Raw genomic sequence first — 12,255 nt, forward strand, 5'->3', positions numbered from 1 at the left:
GCAACAGAACACACATTCTTCTCGACTGCACATGGAACTTTCTCCAGAATAGATCACATACTGGGTGGGTCACAAATCGGGTCTCAACCAATACTAAAAGATTGGGATTATTCCCTACATATTTTCAGACCACACTGCTTTGAAAAACTCAAATCACAGGAGGAAATTTGTTAGGAACTCTAACACTTGGAGGTTAAAAAGCATCCTACTAAAGAATGAATGGGTCAACCAGGAAATTCAAGACTTAAAAAGATTCGTGCAAACTAACAAAAATGAAAATACAACTGTTTAAAACCTTGGATATGGCAAAGGCAGTCCTAAAAGGAAGCATATTTCATTACAAGCCTCTTTCAAAAGACTAGAAAAATCTCAAAAACACAAGCTAACCTTTCACCTAAAGGATCTGGAGAAAGAACAGCAAATAAAGCCTAAGAGAGAAGAGAAATAATAAACATCAGAGCATAATTTAACAAAATAGAAGCCAAGAGAACAGTAAAACAGATCAATGAAACTAGGAGGTGGTTCTCTGAAAGAATTAATAAGGCAGATAAAGCCCTAGCCAGACTGATCAAAAGGAAAAGAGAAAAAACCCAAATTAATAAAATCATGAATGAAAGAGTTCATGAGCGACACCAAGGAAATACAAATGATTTTAAGAACATATGAGCAACTATATGCCAAAAAATTAGGCAATCTGGAAGAAATGGATGGACTAGAAACTTATAAACTACCAAAACTGAAACAGGAAGGACAGAAAACCTAAACAGACCAATAACCGACTCTTTATATTGGGATTGTGAGTTGGAGCTCCAGGATGACTGCAGACATTATTAAAAAAAAAACAAAAACAGGTGCCTCAGTGGTTTAGCTGGTTGAGCATCCAACTCTTGCTTTATGATCTCAGGATCCTGAGATGAAGTCCCCATGTTGGGCTCTGCGCTAAGAGGGTAAGTCTGCTTTCCTTCTCCCCCTGCCCTCCTCCCCCACACAAGTGTGTATGCTCTCTCTCTCTCAGATAAATAAATCCTTAAAAGATGAAATAAAACGTAAAAAAGGGCACAAGGAAATACATAAAAATGTTACTGTTGTGCTTTCAAATATACCATGTAGATTCCTTTTTCAACTTCTAAGCATCAGAAAAAAATTTAAAGCTATTTTCACTTTGGGAGCTGTACATAAAATAAAAAAGAATATTTAACAAGAAGTTGGGAGATGAAATCAATGTTTAAATATTAAGAAGATGGGTGATCATGTATGGAATGTGACATCACAGTTAACAGTTATTTAAAAAATATATGTGGACATTAAAGTCAAGAAGCATAGCTCAAGGTTACTTTTTATATCTATATAAAGCACAGCCATAGGAAATATGACCAGATGATACAGAATACACGCACATGTAAACTACAGATTGACAGATACAGCTATTTTGTCATTAAAAAGTTATACCAATTTAATTACACCCTACTAAACAGTTTTCTTACACCGTAGTAAATCTTTATTTTTGTCTACCTAATCTTTGCTTCTATTTGTTCAACATCAAACTATAGCACTTCCTTGCAGAGTTGTGCTAAGTCATACTTGAGCCTGTTGCAAAATAATTAATAATACTAATCCTGTCTCTATTTAAAATTTTGTTATTTTAATAATCATGGGCTTTTCTGCATTAGTTTTGACTTAAAATTTAAAATTGCTGCACGGCAACTGACATATCTTGATTGCTAAGGTGCTTGGTACTCCTCTTTAATTTGTCCCTCGCCCTGTGTCTCTGAAGTCTGGTTTATAAAACTGAGGAATAGTTTTTCAAGAATTTAAGACCATGAGCCCACAAAATTCAGCCTTGGTAATGATTATCTAAAGGTTCATGTTTTGATTCTCAAAAAAATTTTAAACACTCAATGGCTATCAAGTAAACTCAAAATTTCTTCCATTAATGAAGTCTTAATTTTGCAAAAGACAAGTCACTGAACTTACTCGGATACAGTTTCTTGCTTAGCTGCTTCTTCTCCAGTATTACTGGATACTTCCATACTCTGATCCTGAACAGCAGGAGTACTAGTAAGTTGTGCTTGTTCTTCAGTTGAAATCGTCACTGTATTCTCGTTATCTACAACGGTAGCAACAATTGAAGTAACCTCAGGCTCAGGAACAACTGGACCAGTTCCACCAACAGTATTTGAAGCAGAGGTGGAAGCACTGGCATTGGCTGCAGCCGCAGCAGCAGCAGCAGCTGCGGCTGCAGCAACAACAGCGGCAGCGGCTTCTGCAGCAGCCATGGTGCTCATGGTGGTCGGAATTTCTGTTGTAGGAACCGGGGCTGTTGATGTTGTGGTGCACTCTTCTTGCTTACTATATATTAAAAAATAACAACAACAACAAACTGGTCATCTCGTTAATAATCAGAAAGCCATACAATATAGTCTATCATAAAATCAAATGAATAAGATTTATAAAAGAGAGAAAGGCAATGTGACAAACTATTAAGCTATCTGAGAAGACTAAAAACAATGAAACTGGATTACTTCAACTTAACTGAGCAAACATCCAGGATAATATAGCATAGGGACTCATGCAACAATCTGCACTTCCGGAAGTCCAACAATCGTTTTCAATCACAAAATGCCCTACTATCACATTGTATTACATACCATAAAATTTGTCCTATATCATTAATTTCTATATGAACTTTAAATTTTATCCACTTCATATATTCAAAGAACACCTGGATACAGGAATTAAATCAAACCAAACTTTGGACTTTTCTGTAACACAGGCTTCTTAATTCAAAGGATGTAATCCAAATTCCAATAATTACCATCTAGCAAACTGTCCTTTGTATATATCTTGGTAAATATTCTTTTCCCTACCCCAAATCCTCCAAAGATATCACACCATCAGACTGAACATGGTAAATATTATTTACACTATAAAGCAAATATTTAAAACAAGAATGTTACATATTGGAGATCCCAAATTTGTAAATTGTACTGATGTCCAAAACGGCTTACCTGCTTTCTTCGGCTTTGATCATTGCTATTAAAGAGAAAAAAGAACAGTTACCTATGACATGGTTTTTAAATACAATCAATGAAAACAAACTTTAAAGGGAGATAAGGAGAAGTTTCTCATACAGTAAGATTTTAATTTACCATCCAAAAAACCCAAACTTTTTCAGAGCAAATGCTTGCTCCAAAGTTCCAGGACAGCAATTAAAGAATGAAGACAAATTTAAATGACAGCAGTTTTTAGTAAAGTTTCTCTGCACACTGCTACTTTCCCAAAGGCTATTGGCTATTGCAGAACTCAGAATATCTGTATAATTCTGGAATAAAACAGCATTTTCTCTGGGGGGTTAAACTATTTGATCATTTTAAAGGTACCAAATTCAAAATGAGACCAAATTCATATTATGAAATTCCAGCACATATATACTAGCATTGACAGGTAGATAGATAGTTATGCACACCAACTATCTTGTAGTAGGGTTATATCAGAAATGAGCTTGATATTTTTTACATGAATAAAATGGGAATCTACCTATCTACATTATTATTAGCCAATGCTAGTATAGAAATTTAAAGAGCTTTAAAGACTTGCATTCAGTATTTCAGCTTCCATTCCAATTAATTTTTTTTTATGAGTAACAAAAATATTCAGCATCATTAGGGAATGAGATGGTCCACATAATTGGTAACAAAGCTGAACTTTATCAAAGTACTTAAAAAACTTATCCCCCTTTAATGGAAATCATTTCAGAAAGCAGGTTTAGGACGTCTGACAAAACATACTATAGGAGTCATCATTACTAACATAAATTAACATATTTTTCAGATACAATGATGATCCAAGCTAATTACGTGACACAGGAAAAAGGTAAGTAGACTTAAGACCATAGTGCCTTTAGGAAATTTTTATTCTCTTCACTGTCAGATGTCATTCCACACTGATGACTAATTTACTGGCTCCATTTCTTAAAATGCTTCTAAGCATTTTACTTAAGCAATTACTGCTAAGTTGATAATTAATGACACCAGATTCTATTTCAAAAGTGAGAGTAAAAGAACTGAATTCTCAATTTTCACTCTAATCTCTATTTGAAGAACTGGGTTTTATATTAAGTAGTATTTCCCAATTTTCAGGGGTATTTTGAATAGTTAAGGATAATGAAAAATACTCCCTTTGTAAGTGAAGCATGGTATTTTTAAAACTCCTCCTATAACAAACATAAAAGCTAATTTGCAATGTTGTGTTAAAATAAAATCAGCATTAAATGCATAGTCTGATAATATATTAAAATTTTAAACTGAACTCAAAGGCTCTCTGCTATCTGCTACATGGGTGAAGTCACATATTATATGTATGTCTCAACAGCTGTATTTATAAATACTGTACATGATGCCCTTATTCAATTTTCCAATGGTAAATTAATTTTTTAAATCAAAGTATAATTTTAAAATTTACAAGCTCATTTATAATATAACCCTTAAATGAATTTTTAATTAGAGATTTCTCACTGCAGATTTACCCAATTATGGTTAGTGAACATTAGTAACATACTCTAAAAAATGTTAAATAATGACAGAAAATGAATTATCAAAGCAGCTCACCATGCAGGTTTGATTTTGTAATAAGACTTCCAGCAACAATGGTATTCTGGTATCCTAGTTTCAGTGGAATCAAATCAAATAAAAATCTATTTAAAATCTATAGAACTGATATCTAGAGCAACAAGAAAATAAGAGCCCATAAAACGGTTATACCATTTAAAACGTTCTAATCATTTAATTTTTAAAAATAAGACCTGTGTTTGAACAATCCTATTTATGAAGGATTGTTTCAATGTGAATGACATAGATATGTAAAAAATTAGCATTAGAAATTATTTTTTTTCTGTGTTACCTTCAAGATCCTCAAGTTCTTTAGGTTTAGCCCAGCGGGATTCTTTAGTTTGAGAATTATAATAGTAAGGCTTTCCAGAGTCAGATTTGTATTCCTTCCAGGGACATTTAGATAAAAGTTGCTAAAGGAAAATACAAATCTTCAGTTAATACCATCACTTATTATTCACATCTCTGCTTCACTAAATATTATCAGAATCTTTACAAATCAAATGCTTTTGAGATAAGCTACCAATCACAGCATACTTAGGTGATGTTATTTGAGAGCGCCAAATCTTAACCACTAGACCACCAGGGAAGGTGATGTTATTTGAAATATTATTTAATCTTTACAATAATACTGCAACATCCATACCATTACTTCTAATTTATACTGTTGCTTATAGAAAGTAACTTGTTTAAGATAACACACCTAATTAAGGGGCAGACGCAAGATTCAAAAATCAGGTCTATATAAATTTCAAATCCTATTTGCTGTTGCCATTTATACTCCACCATAAGTAAAATCTGTAACAAACACATTATGACAGACTTCTCAAATACTAATAAAAGTAGGAAAAACATGAAAACTAGGAAAAAGCAAACCCTGCTTTATCCATGCTTAGACAAGGTTTATGGCTATAATTTATTAAACCTATGTGAACTATCTTATGTAAGAAAACAAAAAAAGTGTGATATACTTAAAACCTAATATATATAACACTGGCTAGGGTGGCATGAGAATGCTACTGAAAACTCTTATTTAGATGATATTTTGGTGATGATATTTAAGGAAGAAGTATTTGCTTATGTCAGTCCTGGGATAAAAAAATTTTTACTATCTGCCAACCTTCCATCCCAAGTATTGCTGTGCGTTAATATGGTTGCCTGGAAAATATTTTTGTATCTTAATTTTGTATCTTAATTTTGTATCTTAATTCCTTAATTAAGAGGGAGAAAATAAAGATACGCTGCCAATTAGGAAAAAAATCCCCAAGTATGGCCTGAAATACCAGATCAACTCTTCCTTAGGACTCCAGAGTTCCCTATTATACCGTATGCAATAATGTTTACTCAGTTTATTCCTTCAATCTAATTTCCACACTGTATATTTTAAGTGATAAAATTTGCAACACAAAAAGAAATAAACACGCTTTTCAGGGGCTTTTTCCAGAGACGATTTCCCACTCTTACAGAAGGAAGTACTTGTAATTTAATTCGATCTTCATTACCCTAACTCAGTGGAAACTTAAGAATTCATTGGAAAACATGGAATCACCTAGGTTTGCTATAAAAGGAAAACAGTTTAAAATGTGAATTTAAAAAATGGAGGGCAAGCAGTGAGAGTCCTTCTGCTCTTCGAATTTATTCTTTAAATCATCTTTCTCAAGATGCCACTTGATAAGGGTTCCTGAGCAGGGGCAAAAAATAAAAAATCAGTAAACAAAATTGGTCTGTTCTCCTACCAAATACCCATGAAATCCAAAAAAAAAGAATCCATTTAACAATCCCTAAAAATTTTATATATATATATTTTTTAAAGATTCTATTTATTTATTCATGAGACAGAGACAGAGAGAGAGAGAGAGAGAGAGAGAGAAAGGCAGAGAGAGAAGCAGGCTCCATGCAGGGAGCCCGACGTGGGACTCGATCCCGGGACTCCAGGATCCCGCCCTGGGCCAAAGGCAGACATTCAATCTCTGAGCCACCCAGGAATCCCCGCCCCCTATAAATTTTAAAGGCTCAAACTTTTACCTCAGCCGGTGTTTTCAGATCATCCGGTTTCTCCCAAGTGGACTGTTTTGTTTCAGTATTATAGTAATAAGTCCTTCCATCAGGTGATTTATGCTCAGTCCACATTGATTTCTAAAGAGCAAAAATTACAGAAAGATTTAAATTATTTAACAGTGCTATACCAGTGAACATCAGTTTTCATTAGTTTTATTAACAATATGCAAACAAAAGTACAAAATAGTCATACTTCTCAGTTTTAAGTCATTTAGAATAATTCATCAATGCAAGTAGTAGGGAGATAACTGAAAAACAGACCATTTTAGAAGTATTTCAAAAGTGGCATGGATCTATTGAGGTTTTAGAATCTCTGTATTCTAGGAAGTATCTCTGAAGGATAAGGATATGACTGTTTCTTCTGAGAATGGTAATTCTGTAACACACACAAGACAATCTACATGCAATACAACCTATGCCTTGTAGCTAAAATATATGTAGAAGGGTTAAAAAGGGTTAGAGATGACCTGTATCACGTTTCTTCAAATCTAAGAAATATATGTAGCTAAAATATATGAAGTAGATGCTAGTGCTCTTTAGCTCAACAACTTGAATTATGTACCTCAACTTGGACAAAGTTCTAGACTGACATGCCATAAAGATGCAGCTGTCAAAGCTAGAAAGGATGCATTTTGGATGACAGAATTTATCAAGCAAGGTGAAATTTAACAGGGATAAAAAGTGAATCCAAATGCTTCAACATAAAACAGGTGATAGTATTATGTGACACTGGTGTAGAACGTATATCCGCTCTAGGACCCAGACGAACTACTAAGAACCTACTCAAAGCTGCTAGTAAAACTTCAGGTATCAATAGACATGATGCCTCAGATAAAGGCTGGTTAAGAGTTTTACAAGGTTCCCATACATAAACACATAAAATAATAATAAAAGGGGTGGTAAGAAACTTTGAGAAATGATAGGTGTCTGTGGTCTTGGTGGTGATAGTTTCTCAGGTATTTATTTATTCCCCAAATCATCTGGTTATACACATTAAGTATGTACAGCTTTATATGTCAATTAGGTCTTAAGACGTTTAAAAAAAGTAATTTTACAAGGAATCATGAATAAATAAATTACTGAATGACATCAAAGGTATTAAGTCCAGTTCCAGGTACCAGATTATTTAGATTGTAACAAAGTACGGTTGAAAAAGGGTTAGAGATGACCTGTATCACGTTTCTTCAAATCTAAGACAAAACACTGTACATATATTTCTAAGAAAAAGTAAAATCATCTTCAAACTATCACATGCTTTTTAACACTCAGATTTTACTTTGCACTTCTGAAAGATGTATTCTTAGGCACTTTTAATCAAAATTCAGTTTTTTAATAAATAAAAGGAAAAATAGGCAAAACAGTAAAGCTGTTCCTTAAACTTTCACACTGAGACCATTTTTTGAATGAGAGCTGTAGACGTCCATTATATTCCACATGTATTGATCATTCCCTTTGTCAATAATATTGGTAACGCAGCATTTATTAAAACTGAAAATCACCGGCACTTATTCTTAACTATCTTCTGTACTTAAAGCCGAATCTTCTTTCTTCCTTCTCAACAAAACTGAGAAATAGCACACACCTACTTCTGATTTCTGCATTGGGAATGTGGTTCAGCATACATCATTTTATTGCTTTTTCTACTCTCTTACCATAATCATTTATTCCTAAAAGTGCTCTGTCATCATTATTTCTAGAACTTTCTCTGAAACCACTGACATTCATTCTTCTGATGTTGGCACTTTTGTTGTTCAGATTATGCACAACTAAGCCATAACTGCTGCTTGCAGACTGGATATCATAAGACACAATGGATTACAGAACGAATCTCCATTTCAGACATGTTCAATGGTCAAAGCAAATATGCTATTTAATGAAGATTTGCAAAATGAGGGGATAGAGAACAAGTAAAGATGACTTGACACAAATTAATGTGATTTTAACACAAGTAGATGAGGCAAGATGATTATTTTCTAAAACTTCTTGGAAGAAAATGAGTTAATGTGAAGGAATTATAAATAGCCATTAGAATTCAAAGAAGAAACTTGATACAATTTGAGCTGTTTGATAACAAAATGTCTGCTTTTCATATAGATTCTTCATTAAGTCATCTGACATGACTATACCAAATGGATTGTGCATGGTGTAGCAGGAGAGTTAGATAGTTCAAAAGATGTTATTAAATTCCTTAACTTGTTCTAGCACCTTGAGCAGCATATAACAACTATAATCTTTCTGGAGCAAATATTATAGTAACTGCTGGAAATACTTAGCTTATTGTTACTTTAACATCTTTTAACCTAAAGGTGATGTGATTTAGAAATATATGGAAGCCTCAACTATGAGTACTGCTTTACTTCACAAATTCTGCTAAGGCATACAGAGGTTTGTATTTCTTTCATTTTTTAAAAAATGAACCCAACAGCATCTCAGGACTGCACTAAAGAGGAATCTATTAAGTTCCAAAATTATATTTAAATTTCCTAAAGTTGCACCTGCTAAAGGGCATTCAGGAAAAGAGGAAGTTCACCAGAAACAAACTTATGAAAAAATGGAATTAAAAGGGACAAGGTACACTTTACCAAATAATAGGGACAAAGAGGAGAAATATACAAACCAGTAAAACAATAAGCAATTTAGTATTCACTAGCCATTACTTTATTTAAGCCTTACAACTATACAAACCAGTATGAACACTATCCCCATTCTTCAAATAAGAAAACCAAGGCTTACAAGGGTTAATAACTTGCTCATAGTGATTCAGGAAGTAAATAATAAAACTATAACAATTCAGTCAAATTTGCTTCTAAAGACCACATTTCACCCACACAAATGCTGTGCCAAGGGTATTATATTCAGAACAGTCTAATTGTCAATAAGGACAGATGAATTCCTGATCTATTAACGAGTGGTAAGCACTGTGCTATGCCACTCACTGCTCTGCATCAATTCTCAATTCTTTAACTCCACTCAAGTAGATACTATTTATTATCTCCACTTTATAAAAAGAGAAAATGGAGCACAAGAAAGTACAGGAACATGCCCAAGTTTAACACAGTTGGCTAGTGAGTTCATTACAACATTGTCCTGGCCCACCCACTAAGTTCCTATTAAGGGCAAGGCTCCAACACTTTGCATCAATAGATAGAAACAATTATTTCAGATAGGAATATAAATTTTGTCCTAATGCCTTAACTAATAAATCTACTTATAGAAGTCAATTCTGGAGAAAAATGATTTATCTGATAAACTTTTGTTCCTTTTCCTTCAATGCACCTAATCTGCAACTTAAAAGTAAAACTGCATCTTGCTTCTGCTCAAACCTAGTAAGTAGTATTTTAAAAGAAAAATTTTTTTAAAAAAAGGCATCTTTGAATGTTAAATATAAGATGAAGAATGGCATAAAACATTAATGCATATATCAGTAACAACTATAAAGTTGTCCTATGAAAGTCCTAGGACATTTGTCCTATGAAAGTATTATAGGACAAAATATATGACTTAGGCAAGTAGTTATATTAAGTAATGAGGACAGCACAGTCTACTCAAAAAACTTATTTTCCTAAAAATCACTACTTTAAAAAAAAAAAAAAAAAGACCTTTCTAGAGCAATAAACAAATGCTGCCCATCACATATTTAGATTGTCCTTGCCTAATCATAGAATACGTGACAAAGAGATGTGTATTCTGAATGGGCCAAAACCAGAACATTACTTTTAACCATTAGATTAGTTGCTTTGAAGACTTGTAGAACAATCCTTGCACTGGAGCTCTAGTATTACTCTGCACTTTTGTTACAGATGACAGCCTTCCCAAAATTACTTTATTACTGACAGTTACTGTTATTAATAAAAAGCTGTCAACACAAATGATAGTTCTGCGGAATCAACCAAAAGTTAACATTCTTACAAATGATAAACCGAAATCATAAATTTGCAAAATAAGGAATTAAAAAACTATCATCCTTAATATACAAAACTCTACTATAATTAGTAAGACAATCTAATGGAAAAATAAATACAGCCATTAACAGGACTCAATACAGATAATATAATTAGATGTTCAACTTCACTAGTAAATCAAGGAAGCATACATTAAATGAAAACTTTTTATTCATCAGACAAGTGACAGTTAAAGACTACTGATCTACAATGTTAGGAGGGTGTGAGGAAAAGTGCACGGTCTCGCCAGTGCTGGGAATAGAATTAGTATTGGTTCACAGGCAATTTACTGGTTCTCATCAAAATTGAAAATGCAAACAAAAGACAAAGAAAAATGCAAAGAATCCCTTGATGCTGGTATTTCACACCACAAAGCCCCATTGTATGCACAGTTGCAGAGATGGGCAAGAATGTTCTCTGCAGGATTACTTGTAATGGGGAGAAGCTGGAGGTAGGTCAACATCTACCCACAGGAAAACTGTTCAGCTAGGGTCCATTCACACTGTACACGTATCTTATGGATATCTGTGTTCTGATATAACAGAAAATGTCTAAGATGCAGTGTTAATAAATACAGAACAAGACATTGTGGTATAGCGGCAAAAAATACACAGAAAATGTTTAAAAGAAAAAAAAGACTGGATAAAAGGAAAAAGTGAATATATATAATTATCAAGAGAGCTAATATACTTCACAATTGGCTTGTGAATAAATTCAATATGCTTAAACTAAAATAAACCTAAGTACACAAGATAAACATTTACATACATGACTATTTCTGTAGTCAAGTATAAGCTCAACTGAATGAAACCAAGAGAAAAAACATGACTAAACTGAAACACTACATAGGTAGAAAAGTTCCCTCAACTACTCTAAGGAAAATAAGAAAAAGACAAAATACAAGATTAGAATTAAGGAAGAACATAATTGCAAATCGAAGATTTACAACCAACTCCCAAAATCTAGAGCAAATCATTTCCTCACAAACTATTATAATTTGCCCTGGAAGAAACACATCATACAAAAATATTCCAATTACTACAAAAGGAACTAAAAGATACCCAACTAGATAATTTCATAGCAGAATATCATGTATGATTTAAAGAACACAAAATTACAATGTCCTTGTTTCAGATCTTAGGAAAAGATGAAAAACTGTGAAACCTGCAGTGTATATACGCAAAGTAGAATTGACTATAGCTATGTCAGGGTGGTTTAATATTGGGAAATCAGTAAGGAAATTATTTCTATTAACAAACTGAGAAAAGAAACTATCGCAGGAAAACACCAAGAGACTCGGTATGATCAAATCACATCCTCAAAATTATGACAGGTCAGATATATTAAAAAAAATAAGAACAAAAATCCTAGAAATAACAAAAAAAATCAAAATGATGAAGGGCAACTTACTGAAAACCAATAAAAAGTTATTCTAAAGCCACTTCTATTAAAATCATGACCAAAATGTGGGTCTATAATCACTGTATTTCAACAAACACTTAATAGCAAATAACTATTCATATAATAAATAATAGGAAATAACTGATATAAATATTTGGGAAAGAGATAAATTCTCTTATCTTTACTGCTAAAGATTCTAATAAAATCTAACTGAAATGAAAAAAAAAAAAGTATTCTAATTTCCCAGG

General features: G+C 33.0%; 1 protein-coding gene across 7 annotated transcripts in view; it reads right to left on the reverse strand.

The window, feature by feature from the left end:
• Nucleotides 1–12,255, reverse strand: part of PRPF40A (pre-mRNA processing factor 40 homolog A) — a 59,421-nt gene that overhangs the window by 18,978 nt on the left and 28,188 nt on the right. For 5 of the 7 annotated variants that reach the window (XM_049097120.1, XM_025468989.3, XM_025468990.3 and 2 more), the window contains 5 exons: nucleotides 6,633–6,743; nucleotides 4,900–5,020; nucleotides 4,608–4,661; nucleotides 3,009–3,033; nucleotides 1,975–2,349 (listed from right to left, as the gene is read on the reverse strand). In XM_049097120.1, coding sequence (XP_048953077.1) covers nucleotides 1,975–2,349; nucleotides 3,009–3,033; nucleotides 4,608–4,661; nucleotides 4,900–5,020; nucleotides 6,633–6,743 — 686 coding nt within the window. The remainder of the gene's footprint in view (nucleotides 1–1,974; nucleotides 2,350–3,008; nucleotides 3,034–4,607; nucleotides 4,662–4,899; nucleotides 5,021–6,632; nucleotides 6,744–12,255) is intronic. The other 2 variants (XM_025468993.3, XM_025468994.3) reach the window with 1 other exon arrangement.

This window comes from Canis lupus, chromosome 19, assembly GCF_003254725.2.
Source record: "Canis lupus dingo isolate Sandy chromosome 19, ASM325472v2, whole genome shotgun sequence".
Classification (NCBI taxonomy): domain Eukaryota; kingdom Metazoa; phylum Chordata; class Mammalia; order Carnivora; family Canidae; genus Canis; species Canis lupus.